Source organism: Ochotona curzoniae, unplaced genomic scaffold (genome assembly GCF_017591425.1).
Source record: "Ochotona curzoniae isolate NIBS_2020 unplaced genomic scaffold, NIBS_Ocur_1.0 scaffold_4506, whole genome shotgun sequence".
Taxonomy (NCBI): domain Eukaryota; kingdom Metazoa; phylum Chordata; class Mammalia; order Lagomorpha; family Ochotonidae; genus Ochotona; species Ochotona curzoniae.
In genome coordinates, this window is record NW_024467119.1 from 121681 (window position 1) to 137721 (window position 16041).

At 47.9% G+C, this 16041-nt stretch overlaps 1 protein-coding gene across 2 annotated transcripts in view; it reads right to left on the reverse strand.

Moving 5' to 3' along the window:
• Positions 1–16041, reverse strand: part of ERICH1 (glutamate rich 1) — a 57838-nt gene continuing 41797 nt past the window's right edge. For both annotated transcript variants that reach the window (XM_040966714.1, XM_040966713.1), the window contains exons 3-6: positions 15218–15343; positions 5370–5813; positions 1698–1892; positions 1–421 (exon numbers count right to left, since the gene is read on the reverse strand). In XM_040966714.1, coding sequence (XP_040822648.1) covers positions 348–421; positions 1698–1892; positions 5370–5813; positions 15218–15343 — 839 coding nt within the window. In that variant the 3' untranslated portion in view covers positions 1–347. The remainder of the gene's footprint in view (positions 422–1697; positions 1893–5369; positions 5814–15217; positions 15344–16041) is intronic.

Below are 16041 nucleotides of genomic sequence, written 5' to 3' on the forward strand. Positions count from 1 at the left end.
TGCTTCAAACTATAGAATTTAATTTAAGAGAATGTTCACTTTCATTTTTCAGAGGAATTGGACAAACAGACTCAATTCAGGATGTATAAAATTACACGTGGAAAATGTAAATTTCACTCCAGTGCCTGAGTTGAAGGTTCAGGGTTAGGGTTAGGGTCTCAGTCGGCATGTAGAAACGCAGGAACCTGCAGCATGGCAGCAGGGCCTGTAGAATTCCTGGATTTGGGTTACTAGTTCTCAGTTATTGAGAATTACTCTTCTTTGTATGTCAGTTCTCAGCCCACCTGACGTTTGTCCTTTATGTTTTCGTGCCTAATATTAGCTCTCCTTGAAGAAGGACACTGGTTTCAGTCATTGCTTTTCTCAGGAAGGACATGCGTGATCCAGTAATTAAAGAAGGCAGAGATCACCCTGGCATGGTCTGGAAAGCAAAAGGCAAAAACAAAACAAAAAGTAAAACAGAACAAAGAGGAAAACTAATCTTAAACCATTACATTGTGAATGTCAGTTTCTGGGCCCAGAGTAAGTCTGAAGATGCAGTCAGTGTCATGGTCCCCTGTGAGGTACGTGACATGGGACACACAACAAACACACAGGACATAGCTCTTCTGACCAGTGCACCTCACTAGGGTTCAAAGGGTACTTGATACTATCATGTACTGTGTTATGGGTTTGGGGTGATATGAAAGGAAATGGGTGAAGTCACAGGTGAGCTGGCAGGAAGCTGGAGGTAGAACCTGGAGCGCAGAGCCCTCTTGGGGCCAGCACTGTGAGGAATAGCCCATGGCAGGCTGTCAGGCAGACAGGCACCTCTGCCAGCACTGTGCAGTCTGTCCTCCCTGTTTGGTAACTGTTGCCCATGTTCAATCTTCCACCAGCCTCAGGAAGACCTGGCATGTGCTCACCAGGGGCCTCCGCTGCCTCTGCCATGACACACACTGGGCCTGATGCACTCCAATGCCTGCTGGAGTCCCAGGGTATACCCTGGACTCACGGCGGCTGCTCAGACAATTTATTTCCACACCAGGAGCCTTTTCAGTTGAAGGGATCTGGCTTCTGCACCCACAAGACACTCACGGCAGACAATAGGCAACCTGACCTCTACATCTAGTCTTCCATAATCAGAACAACAACTTCTCCCGCCGTACAGTGATTGTCCCACTGTTCACGTGGTGTCCAGCAAGCCCTGGCCCTTCACTCCAGCCTGCCCTCTAGTGGCTTCTTGGCTTCACTTCCACCCCCAGCCCACTGACCAGTCCTGCCAGCTCTTTCTCCAAGGAGCCCATGCCTGCCATCGCCACAGTGCTATAACACACGCAACCCTATGCACTGCAGCTGGCAATTTGTGCCCAGTAAAGGCAGCAAACACGCAAAAGGAAGCTTGATGCTACAGCTGTCCACTAACACATTGGAACACTCAGGAGACAGAAGGAACTTGCTTTCAACCACCTCAGTGAGGGCAAGGGTAGGGGAAGAAATGAATTCTCTCACTTCTATTTAAACATAAGACAATGTGGCTCTAAGTGATAGCTGCAAAATCAGGCCATGCAAGCATTTCCACACACTGAAGTGTTTGTTTGTTTGTTTATCACAGGCAGAGACAGGAGATCCCTGCTTCTCTGGGGTATTCTGCTCTTGCAAGATTGATGCTGACAAGAACATGTGAGCAGTGACACAGGTTGGTCATACACACTTACCAGGAGGCATGGCGCAGTGCTCAGGGAAGATCTGTAGAGCACTTGTCAGCTGTTCCGTGTCTCGCAGAAGCAACAGTGTCCTCATGTGATCAAGAATGAAGACATCCGTGGGAGGCAGGCAGCGGGACTCAAGGCACCTCAGCAGCTCCTCCGTGGTCTCCACACACACAGTGGGGTCCAAGTCTCTGGAGAGACCTACATGGAGTTAGCAACATGTTGACACCAAGCTATTTTCACAAATGACCAGTGGAAGCTTCACCTCCAAAGAGATCAACAGGGACACACAGATGCCCTAGAGACTGGGACTGTGAGAGCACAGAGGGCATGGAGGGCAGGACTGTGGGAGGACAGAGGATGTGGAGGGCAGGACTGTGTGAGGACCGAAGGTGTGGAAGGTGGGACTGTGTGAGGACAGAGGGCATGGAAGGGCAGTACTGTGTGAACACAGAGGACGCTGGAGAGCGGAACTGTGGGAGCACAGAGGGTTGTGGAAGGAGCAGATGCTGAACAAGTGAAACCTGACACCTTTGACTACGCCCCACCTACAGAACATGGAGTGGGCACAGAGAGCAGCAGCAGGATTAGCGAGACAATGAAACCAAGCTCTCCTGTTGCATATCTTTAAAGGAGAATGAGGCTGCTGGTTCTTTAGGGTGAGTCCAGCAAACCAGGAGCCAGGTGTTGGTGCTGGTCCACCTCCACTGGCTGCTTCCATGACTGACCTTCACCCCTGGTTTCCACAGCCTGGTGTTGTTGTGCCTGGGGTGCGCGTTTTGTATGGCCTGAGCCTTGCACATGAGGGCCTCTGACTGGGTGCTCTGGGTTGGGTCCAGCACCCTACCTCCTCTCTTTAGATTCCAGGTAGGTAGGTGGTGGGCTCCTCTCTGTCATCCATCCCCCAACCCCTGCCCATGACCCTTGACCTGCCTTCCCATCACTGTGTTTTATGTTGAGTCTAACCTTTTGCTTTTACTCATTGTTTGAATTCCAAGTTTTAGTAGTAATAATTCTCAGACCCAGAATTTTCATTTGGTTACCTTTTTCTTCATTTTCTCCTTAATTTCTTGAAGCAGTTACTCAGAGTTGTTTAAAAATGAATGCTTCCAGCTCCTCAGCCCCAACACAGGCGCAGGCAGGATGCACTTCACAGGTTTTGAATGATAACATTTCCCTCTGAGGGGGTTGGGGGGTTCTCCTTCAGCATGCTAGGCCAACAGGGTGGAAGCAAGTCTACCTGGTTCATCCAGGAGCTGGCACAGAGGGCAAAGGTAGGTCACGCACTTCCCATCTCCTAGCTTTGGATGTTCTGTCGGCTTCATGCATCTGCATTGCTGGAAGTCACCCTGAGAGCTGGAGGCTCTTAGAGGGTTCTCACCTCCTCTCCCAGTGCTGGACTTAGATCATGCTTTTGGGGAGGCCAGCACAGTATTGGGGTTTTTCAACTTCCTCTGATGACCTGTGAAGTCATGTTCTGCTGGTGTGTCTACCTCTTTGGACTCCTTCATAGATCACACCCCAACACCCAAGGGCTCCTTCCACTAGACCACAGCCCAACACCCAAGGGCTCCTTCCACTAGACCACAGCCCAACACTCGTGGGCTCATTCTCCTAGACCACAGCCCAACACCCAAGGGCTCCTTCCACTAGACCACAGCCCAACACTCGTGGGCTCCTTCATCTTTTTCACAGCCCAACATCCAAGGGCTCCTTCATCTAGACCACGCTCCAACATCCATGGGTTCATTCTCCTAGACCACACCCCAACACCTACAATGTTCCTTCCCCCAGACCACAGCCCAATACATGGAGCTCCTTCCTCTAGACCCTACCCCCACAGCACTTTCACACTTAGACAGACCCCTGAAGGAAGGTGGCTATAGAAGGCTGGCTCCCTCCTTGAGTGTCAGATCTTAGATTCTTCCATCAGATCTGTAGGCTGGTCTGGTTACTCTCTGCATTACTGCTCATCTGCAACAAGCCATTCAGTTCATACACAGAAAGGAAAATCTGCTGAGAACTCTTTGAATTCTTTTTTTGTTTTAAAGATTTATTTTTTATTGGAAAGGCGAATATACAGAGAGGAGAGACAGAGAGGAAGATCTTCCATCCGATGATTCACTCCTCAAGTGAGCGCAAGGGCCAATGCTATGCCGATCCGAAGCCAGGAACCTCTTCCGGGTCTCCCACACGGGTGCAGGGTCCCAAAGCTTTGGGCCGTCCTCGACTGCTTTCCCGGGCCACAGGCAGGGAGCTGGAAGGGAAGCGGGGCTGCCGGGATAGAACTGGCACCCATATGGGATCCCGGGCATGCAAGGTGAGGACCTTAACCACTTGCACCACCGCACCGGGCCCCAACTCTTTGAATTCTATTTCTATCATTATCAGCTACATCTTCCTATCAGTATCATTTGGATATTTGTGCTTTCAATCTGTTACATATGGAAAATGCTCATAAACAGGAGAAGAGAAAAGGCTAAAGACACTTGTCACCATGTTTGTGGGTGAGACCAATCTGCCAGTGACAGCAATTTACATGACTGTTTAATCAGCTCCTTGCCAGGCCCAATATGGTGGCTTAATGGCTAAATTCTCACCTTGCACATGCCAGGATCCCATGTGGGCACCAGTTTATGACCCAGGTCCTCCATTTCCCATCCAGCTCCCTGCTTGTGGCCTGGGAAAACAGTGGACAATGTCCCAAAGCCTTGGGAACCTGTACCCACGTGGGAGACCTGAAGAAGCTCCTGGCTTCAGATCAGCTCAGCTCTAGCTGTTGTGGCCACTTGGGAAGTAAACCAGCAGATGTAAGATCTTTCTGTATCTCTTCTCTATAAATCTGCCTTTCCAATAAAAGTAAATAAATCTTAAAAAAGAAATCAGTTCCTTGCCTCCCACATTACTAGACAGCTGAAAGTTCTCCATCTCTTCACGCAACCACTGTCCGATGTCTCACTGAAGCACTTCCAACCTACTGGCAGTGTATCAAATAGGAAAACAGGGCGTGTGCTTCTCTTCTTGGCCCTGAGCTGCATCTGCTGCTTTTTCATCCTCAGGTCAGTCACTAAGGAATACAATGCTGCACAAATAAAACAATTGCCCGTCATGAGAACAAACACATCTTTCTTTTCCACATCCCTCAGAGTTTCCAGATAGTTTCTGGAAAACATTAGCCAAAAAAAAAAAACCAAACTTATGTATGAAAGTACAACTCATCTTAGGCATGGATTCCAAGTTTATCTTTCAGCTCTGTTTTCCCTGGATTTCTTTTTGAAGTGTCCTTGAGTGTCCATGGCTGGGTGTGGGAGGGGAGTTGGTTTGCTGCTTCTACTGCCCTGAGAGCTTAGGAAAGCCACCTGGTGAGCCCAGGAACACTTTCAGACCACACAGGGCTCCCAGAGAGAGATGCAGCTATGGCACTGGCACACTATGACATCAGTCTTCAGAGGAACCACCAATGTAGACCTGGCCCACCTGCAGCAATGGCAGTTCCAATATGTCCTGAGCAACAAATGGCTCCAGTTCTCTTGTGTAAAGAATTTAAATATCCTGATTTTTGCCTTGAAATTAATTTTAATGTATTTTGTATTGGAAGCCTCAAAACATTTTATTTATTGCTTATTTCAAAATTTAAAGTGGCTGCCATTATTCAGAAGAAAACAGAAAGATACATACCATCATAAAAATAAGCTTCTTGCATCAATTTTAGCAAGGCCAGGACACCGTCCGCTTTTTCGTTGCTGAGTCTGACCTCCTCCTCATCGGCATCTCTAGCCTCCTCCTCGCTTGTGTCTCTTGCTCCCCGCTCACTGTCTCCTTCATTCTCTTGTTCACTGTGGCTCTCCACAGGCTGGTACATGAAGTTGACACCAGAGGCCTTTGTCACCAAACTGGCTGCTTTCTTCCTTTGAATTTGTCGTTTCTTCTTCAGTTTCCTTTTTTTATTTTTGCTGATCGAGGGACCATCTGTGTGCTGGTGTTGTAACTTTTCTTGTAAGAGACTTGGCTGCTTCTCTAATTCTGCTTGTTCTACATGAACAATATTGGGTTTTTTTACATTTTTCCTTGATTTACGCTTTCTAATTCTTTTTCTCTTTTGTTGATCATGACAATCTTGATCTGTATTGGATGTCAGAACAATAGAACTATGTCAAAAATGTGAACTAAACAAATATTCCATCAAGATGTTGCAGTTTCAGTGGAAGAAAGGATTCAAGCTGTTTGTTCCAGTGATTCTCAACTTTATCTCATTGTAATTACATTGCTAAAGATCCCAACCATGTCACAAATTACAACACTCCTAGCTTCCAAAAGAGGCACCAAAAGAGGTAACCACCATATGACCTACAATAAGTTGTCACAGGACTACAAGGAGTGAAATTCTATTCCTATAACCTTTGGGAAAAAAATTCATTCCTATGTGTTTCACACTTTACTTCTGTACCTTCCAAGAGTTAAGTCACATTTTGAAATGAAAGTTGAGTTTGGGCTATAGGTTAGTAGAAGCTGGCAAATCATGAAATCAGTCAATGGTATGCTGGTCAATAGTTAATGACTGCCATTCTCGTGGAGACATCCCGAGTATGCATGTGCCAACTTCCTGTTACAAATTCTCTCGCTGGGCCTGGCAGCGTGGCCTAGCGGCTGAAGTCCTTGCCTTGAACGCATCAGGATCCCACATGGGCGCCGGTTCTAATCCCGGCAGCCCCACTTCCCATCCAGCTCCCTGCTTGTGGCCTGGGAAAGCAGTCAAGGACGGCCAAAAGCTTTGGGACCCTGCACCCGTGTGGGAGACCTGGAAGAAGTTTCTGGCTCCTGGCTTCAGATCGGCGCAGCACCGGCCGTTGCGCTCACTTGGGGAGTGAATCATCGGATGGAAGATCTTCCTCTCTGTCTCTCCTCCTCTGTGTATATCTGACTTTGTAATAAAAATAAATAAATCTTAAAAAACAAAAAAACAAACTCTTTCGCCAAGGCTGATGTGGGACAATTCTGGGCTGGCCCTGGATAGGAAGATGGCACCAGCAGGGCAGTCATGGACAGCACATGGTGGTGGAAATAGATGTGACTGTCAGCCACAAGCAGGTTCTGCCCCGGGAGACTGTCAGGGCACAGCTTGAGTTGTGAAAGGGCAGCCACCCCTCATCACTACCCCTGTGGTGCTCCCAGAATGACCCAGAACAGAGCCACACAGTTTGGGCCTCAATTTCCTTCTTGGTTTCTGTTCACATTTTCTGAGCTGCATAACACGCCATCACAGATTACTGTGACAAAACAGTACCAAGCGATGTAATTTACATTCTAAATATGAGATTGGTAAAACAAAAATGGTACAGATGGCTAGATGCTCCTACACTGAATAAAGGCTGCCTCCTTGTTAACTTCTGCTCAAGGACCTGACTTTACCCTGAAGTCTAATCTGTCTTTCATAAAGTTGCTCAAGTCAGCTTTGCCTTTTCCCTGTGACTCAGCAACCTCAGCAACAGTGGCTGGTGCCTAGGGGAGCCATTGCATAGGGCACGAGGTTACAAGGCCCGGGGACTTACTTTGGGCACTGTGTGTCTCTATGCAGCCTGAGGCCTGTCAACTTCATCTCCTCACTGTGAAAACATACAACACAGTATTCTGCTGAGTGTCAACCCCAGACATAGACACTTCCTTCCAACCTCACTCCTGGGGACTGCCCCTGTGCATACCCTGTGTGAAGACATGGCAGCTCCACTGCTCCCTGCTCCCTCTTAGAATCGGGGTTCTCAGCAGTCTTACCTACAAATGTGAAATCACATTTAAAATGTACGATGGATCTCAAATTAGTACATTTTGTCTCTCCTAGGGACCAAGGTGGAACAGCCATCCTTCAGCTGACCTATGAAATACTAACTCTGGTTGTTCTTTCCCACGTCCACTTCTAAAAGATGACATTAGGTTCCTGCTCACTGGCACCTGAGCTTGTGGACAAATCAGCACTGTTTCACCATCCCCAAGTCAACCATGCAGTGACCACCCAGGCCACATGAGGTGTCTGTCCCAGCAAAAATGTGGATGGATGGTTACTCTCACCCTCCAACTCCTTCACAGACTCCATAACTGCCAATCTTGTGCCCTGTGGCCTGTTCTCTCCCTTTCTGCTGAGACTGCCATACAAACAATAGCTACAAGACCATCACAAAGGGTCGGGCACAATAGCTCAGCAGCTAAATCTCTGCCTTGCATGCCAGGATCTCATACAGGCACCAGTTTGTGTCCCAGCTGTTCTACTTCCCATATAGCTCCCTGCTTGTAGCCTGGGAAAACAGCAGAGAATGACCCAAAGCCTTGGGACCCTGTACCCACGTGGGAGACTCAGAAGCTCCTGGCTCCTGGCTTCAGACTGGCTCGGTTCTGGTTATTGTGGCCACTTGGGGAATGAACCAGCAGATGGAAGATCTTTCTCTCTGCATCTTCTCTCTGTAAATCCTTTCCAATAAAATTAAATACCTCTTAAAAAAAAGACCATCACACAGGAATATAAAAAGGTAAATATGGAAAAAGGCTATAAAAGAATTACTTCAGGGCCGGTTCAGCAGCCTAGCAGCTAAAATCCTCGCCTTGCATGCACCAGGATCCCATATGGGCATTGGTTCTAATCCTGGTGGGATTAGAACCCTGCACCCGCATGGTGGCTTCCAGGCTCCTGGCTTCGGATTGGCACAAGCACCGCCCATTACCGCCACTTGGGGAGTGAATCAATGGACGGAAGATCTTCCTCTCTGTCTCTCCTCCTTTCTGTATATCTGACTTTCCAATAAAAACAAACAAAAAAATTACTTCATCATATATTTTCAAGTGTGTGTGTGTGCACATACACATGTACTTTAAAGAAAACAGCAACAGAGGTTTTAAAAAAATCTCAACAGTCCACAACCCAGCGTGTTAACTGTGGCTAGTACACTGGTGTTAGTACACTGTGCTGATTTTCAGGCTGTGGGCACTGACACAGGAAAATTTCTCAGATTTAATGACATTATGACATCTGAAAATTGTGGGCTAGTGTTAATTCCTGTATACAGGCCTACATACATTAGGAAAGATGATAGTCTGAAAATCAGTGATGTACAAGAAGCTAGAAAAATAGTGAATTAAATCCAGCAAAGGCAGAAATAAACAATACATGTAACAGCACAAAATAAACAACAAACAGCACAAGACAGAGAAATAAGCAAGAATTGAAACTCTGAAGATAAACCAGAGCAATGGCTGAAGAACTGGAGGGTTAGGGTGTCTCCCACTGCGGTCATCAAGTTAGTAGGACATGGTGGCAACAGCATGCACACCGATTAGAGAACCCACAGGAATTCTCAGGAAAGTGAAGTTCAGCAAAAGAACATAAAACTAAAGCAGAAAATCAATGTAATAAGCAGTATGTTCAGGTGGAATAATCCTGGAGAAGAACCTCAGCTGTAGTCATCTGTGACCCACAGACATTGAACGTGGGACAAGCCAGCGTTCACCTTGCACAGACATTCCCAGAGCACAGGAAAAACAGCGTTGGCTGTAGGCTGCTCTGTGACCTGAAGTAGGAATGTGACAGGAAGTAGGAATGTGGGCCAGTCTTCCAGCCATAGCTACAAATACTCTGAACAAGACAACAGAGTCCAGCAGTATCAGATATCTGATCAACCTTGACACCAAATTTAAAATCTCATTATCAAACCAGAAATAGGGAAAACTCAAAACTTACACAGATCATGCAGAGAACTCATAGCCAACACCACACCTGACCATGCAGTCCCTGCCCTCTGGTTAGTCACTGCCACTGCATATGGCCAGCTCTATCCTGGAGTACATGCAGCATAGAATAGGAAATAGTGTGTAGGGTCACTAGTTCAGTAGGAAGACCCAGGGCCTGTAAGTCAGCTCTGAGACACAGAGCAGGTCAGGAAGAGATGTGCTGGACACACAATAACATGGCCAATGGAATGCTCACAGGCAAGCAAACAGGCTGAATGTTTCAGTCACAGTAGGTGTTTCTAGAGTCAAAGCTGAGGACATAAATTATGTAACAAACACCTTCAGTTGTTAATGCGGTGCAGGTATAGGCATGAAACATCTGTTTTCGTTGGATGCTGATTGAAGCCATGCATGTGACTGTGATAACACAGGACAGTTCTCATTACTTCAACCCATGATTCCCCACAGTTCAGGACAGTTTTGCAATACAACATACTGAGTATACACACACATTAGGCAGGCAGGGATTGGCATCTCACCGAGACAGACACAGCAGAGAACATGGTGAGTGGGCATAAACACCTGGTCAAGACCCTGGGTCACTGGGCCAGGCTAGGGGCATATATGTCACTAGACTGAAGGCCTGGTCAGGGGGCTGGGTGACTGGGTGTGAACACCTCGTCAGGAGCCTGGGTCACTAGGTGTGAAGCCTGGTCAGGGGTCTGGGGTCACTGGGCATGAGGCCTGATCAGGGTCCTGGGTCACTGGGTGTGAGCACCTGGTCAGGGGTCCTGGTTCACTGGGTGTGAATGCCTGGTCAGGGGCCCGGTAATTGGCATGAGGGCCTAGTCAGGGCCCTGGGTCTCTGGAAATCTCAGGCGGACTTGGGTCACCCCGTGAGGGGATGCAGATGCTGCCTTCAGAGGAATGTAGTGCATGGGCAGCCCCACTGTGTCCCATCTGGCTTTTGGATGACGGGGCATGTTTTTCGAGCAGGGCAAGTTTTGTGGACTGCCAGGTGGGATTTCTATACCCACCAACAGGACTGCCGGGTGTCCGGGGAACCACAGGGACTATAGCCAGAGCAGGCAAAGCCGGCGGCTCCCAATCAACAGGTGCTTGACTTCCTGAAGCAGCAGGACTTCAGGGTCCCAACAACTTAAGATTCTTTGGCTCCTCTTCAACCTGATCTGGCTCCAGAGCAGCAGCTTCCAAAGGCGCCAAGGGAAGAATCAGGAACAGCAAACTTGGTTGGCTACAGTCAGGACATAAATTTAGCCTTTATTTCTACAGGGGACTCTCAGTGGGATTTGTGTTAAAGCAACAGTCTCAACACCAACTTTATACACTGTTATACTGGGCAGCTGAAGGAAGGAAAGACTGACTTTACTCTCAGAAGACACTCACACCGATCACATCACAAATGACAAGGCTCCTGTCCAACTATGCAGCCACTTCTTAAGTACTTTATGTTACTTAATTGTCTTCGACAAGATGAGATCCTGCACTCATTTCTGAAAGAAAATGTAATTCTGAAGTAAATGCCCAAATTTTCCAGTTGGTTTTGCATAGACTTACCAGGTATGTATTTGGAGGATATTTTTACAGTTTGGGCAGAGCAGGATGCAGCCTGAGGCAGAGTCCTTAATGGATCATCCACCCTTCTCAGGAATGTCTGGAATGCCCTACACCAACCACTGAGCCCACCAGTAGTGCTAGAGGTCATTTGAATGTACAAACCAAGGAGCTTAAGATGTATAAAGATCCAGCACTGTGAACTCTGGGAAGCCACTTGCTCCATGCGGTCACCCCGGGCCATCTCCCCAAAGGAGCAGTCCATCAGATTCTCTCCCTTAATAAAACTGCCTGATCTAGAAATCTCTCAATCGCCCCTGAACCTTACAGTGTACACACAGTTGAGCCTTGAAACTATTGGACCTGAGGCTGAAGAGTAGCCAGGGAGCACCTCCGTTGGAATATGCTGGTATTTTTCTTTCTTTTTTGAAGTGAACTTTTTGTCTGAAAAGAAAAGAGAGGAAGGAAGAGAGGGAGGTTGATAAGGTAGGTGAGAAAACAGAGATTTCATCCATCTTCTGTTTTACTTCCCAAATGCCCACAACATGGCCAGTGGTTGGGCCAGAAATGAAGCCAGGAGCCTGGAACTCCGCCAAGGTCTCCCCAGCACTTGGTCCATGCATGCACTATACTTTTCCAGACACAGCAGCAGGAAGCTGGATGTGGAGTGGAACAGCTGGTTCATGAACCAGTGTCCACATGGATGTTGGTGTCACAGGCAGCAACTTAATGCACTATGCCACAATGCTAGCCCTATTACTGTCAGGTGACTTACATGTAAACCCTCTATCATTTGTAATAGATGGAGTTTGACCTTTCATGGTATTTCCTCATAAACATACCAGAGCTTTCAAACTTGCTGCTCTCTGGCATGTCTGCCTGCCCCCTTCTGCTGGCCTCTCAAGTGCCAGCCCAGATTTCCAGACTTCTAACCAACTCCTAGTTCCTCAAACTGCGCTCTGTGGCCTTTGTGGTCTCGCACCAGGCCAAGCTGCTAGGAACCCTGGACAACAGCATCTGTCCCTGAACCCCCAGCCTGCATACTCTCCATGGTTCAGAAGTCAGTGCTGCCTCTCCCACAAATGGCTCTTATTTCTAATGCAACAGAAACAAAAACTGTGCTTTCTCCCCCAGGTGACCCAAATGGCCTCCTGAGCCCAAAGTCAAGCATCTCCATCCACCTGGCCCACAGATCTTGCCTCAGTTTTCCATCACCAGCAGGCGAGTTCACACAGGAAAAGCAAGAATTCCTGAGCTATGAATGAGTCATTTAAGACACCAGCTCCACATAATGAGGCCTGAGACAGCACTGACCAGGAAGTCCATAGGTGGGAGGACAAGAAAGGAGGGCAAAGCCACCTGGTGGAGTGTAGCGCACCAGCACCACTGAGGGGATAGCCAAGGGTCTCCTGACACTGTCTCCTCTCCACCATCTGCTACTGCAGGGAACATTCAAGAAAATGTCCATAGTTGCGAAGCCCTGACTATCCTAAGATGAAGAATTTACACTCCACAACTCTTATCATGGCTGAAGGGCATGGCAAGATCTTAAGAAAATCCAAACATCCCACAATTATCTTTCCACAGTATCCAAATTAATGAAAACAACCAAATCAAATCTTCATCCTGATTTCACACATAATATACAAGATTCACTCAGCACTAAGAAGTTGTTTAAATTCATGTGAGATCAAATGTACCAAACAGCATCTGCATAAACACAAGACAAGTCGAGCCCAATGTGACAAATTAACAACACTCAGGCTCGTGGACACGCTCAACACGGGGAAAACAGGAAAACAGAGAAAGAATTTAAGAGGATAAGGCTGAGGAGTGTGATTGCAGAGCATCGGGCTGCTGCTTACCCAGCCAAGGCTCAGCTCACAGCCAAGGGAATGGGATGGTGCAGGCAAAACCCAGTTCACCAGGGTTCAGTTCACAGTGGCTACTCAGGCAACTTGTTGGCATGCAGGCCTTTCAGGTGTCTCTATCCCTTCCTCAGGGCCTAATGTCCCTCACCCTGGTCATCCTTTCCTCTTCCCAGGCTTGCTGTCCTTCATTCCTTCATTTTCTTATTGTGCCCTCTGCCCAGGCCTGCTCTCCCTCACTCTGGTTATCGTGTCCTCTGCCCAGGCCTGCTGTCCTAAAGCCTGGACATTCTTACCTTTCCAGGCCTGCTGGCCCTCACCTCTGGTCATCCTTACCTCTCCCCCGGCCTGCTGCTCCTCACCCCTGGTTATCGTGCCCTCTGCCCAGGTCTGCTATCCCTCACCTCTGGTCATCCTCACCTCTCCCCAGGCCTGCTGTCCCTCACTCCTGGTCATCCTCACCTCTACCCAGGCCTGTTGCCCTTCACCCTGGTCATCCTCACCTCTCCCCACGTCTGCTGTCCTTTACCCTGGTCATTTTGCCCTCTATCCAGGCCTGCTGTCCCTCACTCCTGGTCACCCTCACCTCTCCCCAGGCCTGCTGTCCTTCACCCTGGTCATCCTCACCTCTCCCCAGGCCTACTGTCCTTCACCCTGGTCATTTTGCCCTCTATCCAGGCCTACTATCCCTCACCCCTGATTATCGTGCCCTCTGCCCAGGCCTGCTGTCCCTCAACTCTGGTCACCCTCACCTCTACCCAGGCCAGCTGTCCCTCAACTCTGGTCATCCTCACCTCTACCCAGGCCAGCTGTCCCTCACCTCTAATCATCCTCACCTTTACCTAGGCCTGTTGTACCTCATCCTGGTTATTGTGTCCTCTACCCAGGTCGGCTATCCCTCACCTCTGGTATCCTCACCTCTCCCCAGGCTTGCTGTCCCTCACCTCTGGTCATTCTCACTTCTCCCCAGGCCTGCTGTCCCTCATCCTGGTCATTCTCACCTCTCCCCAGGCCTGCTGTCCCTCATCCTGGTCATTCTTCACCCCTCAGTAGACCCTGTATGTGTACTGCCCCTCGTCTCCTTCAGCACTAAAAGCTTACACATTAATCTCTAATTATCTACCTGTTCCTCTTAGCTGTCTCACTCTAGAACTGTACTGCTAAGTAATAATCCACATTTAATAGAAGTACACATAAATCACACTATTATTTCTAACACATTCGCTGAAGCATAAAGCAGTATCAGTTTACCACAGTGTTCTTAGCAAAGATTCATCCGTGCTTTCTGTGACTGCATGCCAAGAGAGGTTTGGATTTTCAGTGTCTCTGTTATGGCCATTCCTCCTCTTCTCTTTCCCCTCCATTTCCCAGAGGCTGGCTAACAGTCTTTACAGATCCCTCTGCTCAATTTCTTTAGAATGAACACTGATATTCTGTTCCCACTCAGTTTCTTCCTTCCTCCTTTCCTTTCAGATTTTTAAAATTTTTATTTGCAAGAACGATTTATAGAGAAGGGAGACAGAAAAATCTTCCATCCACTGGTTTACTCCCTACATGGCCACAACAGCCAAAGCTTTGCTGATCTGAAGCCAGGAGTCAGAAGCCTCCCCTAGGTCTCCCCTGTGAGTGCAGCAGCCCATGAACCTGGGGCATTCTCCATTGCTTTCCCAGTACTCTTACGTGGGACATAGGAATCTTAATAGTTAGACTAAATACCAGTTGATTTTATAGGATTTTTAAACTAGAAAGCCAGAAATACTAATGTACTAAAAAACCGTTTTGTTTTGACATTCAATTAACTAAGTCTTATTTTGCGGTTTTTTTAGTTTATACTTGCCAAAAATCATCCAGGAAAAATTTCTATTTGAAACCCTACATTATTCTCAGTTTTCAAATGGCTAATTTGAAGAGGAATAGCAACCATTTCGCTTTTCAAGGGTTAGGGTTAGGCTGAGATCAGCGGTGACTTGGTCACCTCTTGGGACAGCAGCATTCCGTAAAGCTGCTCTGCTTCTGGTCCTGTTCCCTACGGATGTGACACCAAAGGCAGCAGTGACGCCTTGTGCTTGGGTCTCTGCTGTCACGTGGGAGACTATAATGGAGCTCCCAGGCTCTGTCATCAGCTTGACCAAGTCACCGATTTCTTGGGACACTTGGGGAGTGACCTTGCAGATGGAAGCTCAATCTCTCTTTCTTTGCCTTTCAGATACATAAAACAATCTTCTAATAATCTTCTTCTTGGTTGTAAAATAGGTAACCAGACACAGGGTGGCTATTTGGGTAATGATGTGATTAACTACACCCTTTAAATACACAAAGTTAAGATGATTTACCTGTGAATTGTCCACCTTCCCCACCCCATCTTTTTACCTTCTGCTTCTTCCCCAGTGGACACACTGGCAGAGTCCAGGCAGCTGGGTGTGTTAGGCAGATACCCATCAGGAGGAAGGCTCACAGTGTAGAAACGCCTCTCAGGCAGGCAGCTGATGTCATCATCTGTAAGGATAAAAGGGACACAAGAAATCAGTGAGTCTCACAAACCGTTCCAACTGCCTAGCATTGCTTCTCCAGCCCAGTTCAGCGACCCGCTGCCATATACACAGGTCTGTGAGCCAAGGCTGTACCTCAGCTACTCAAAAAGCCAGGAAGAATGAACAGTCGACAGCACCAAGATTCACCTGAGGTTACGTATCAGACAAACTTCTGAGTTTTTACCACTGAGATCAGGCATTACTAAGCCACATATTTAAACAGAAACCCAAGGCAGAAGTTTTCTAGAACCTCACTCCACATCTGTACTTTAGTGTACACGTCCTCACAGCACGTCTACACCGTGTGTTCACACATCAGTGTGCTGGCCCTCACAGCATGTCTACACCGTGTGCACACACATCAGTGTGCTGGCCCTCACAGCATGTCTACACCGTGTGCACACACATCAGTGTGCTGGCCCTCACAGCTTCCCTGTGAACAGAAATGAGCAATTCCCAGGCATCAACTGGAAGGAGAGCCATTTGGCTCTATGGACACACAATTTAAATGGATGCCCTCCCCAGCCACTTTCTTCACCGAGGTTGGGTTCCACATTCCTGTAGCCAACCCTGACCAGAATGGAAAGAGGAATGTTTGCTGTACAACCTCGTGACGCAGAAAGATGGGAGTCAGTTCACCCTGGTTTCCACCTGTCATTAAGG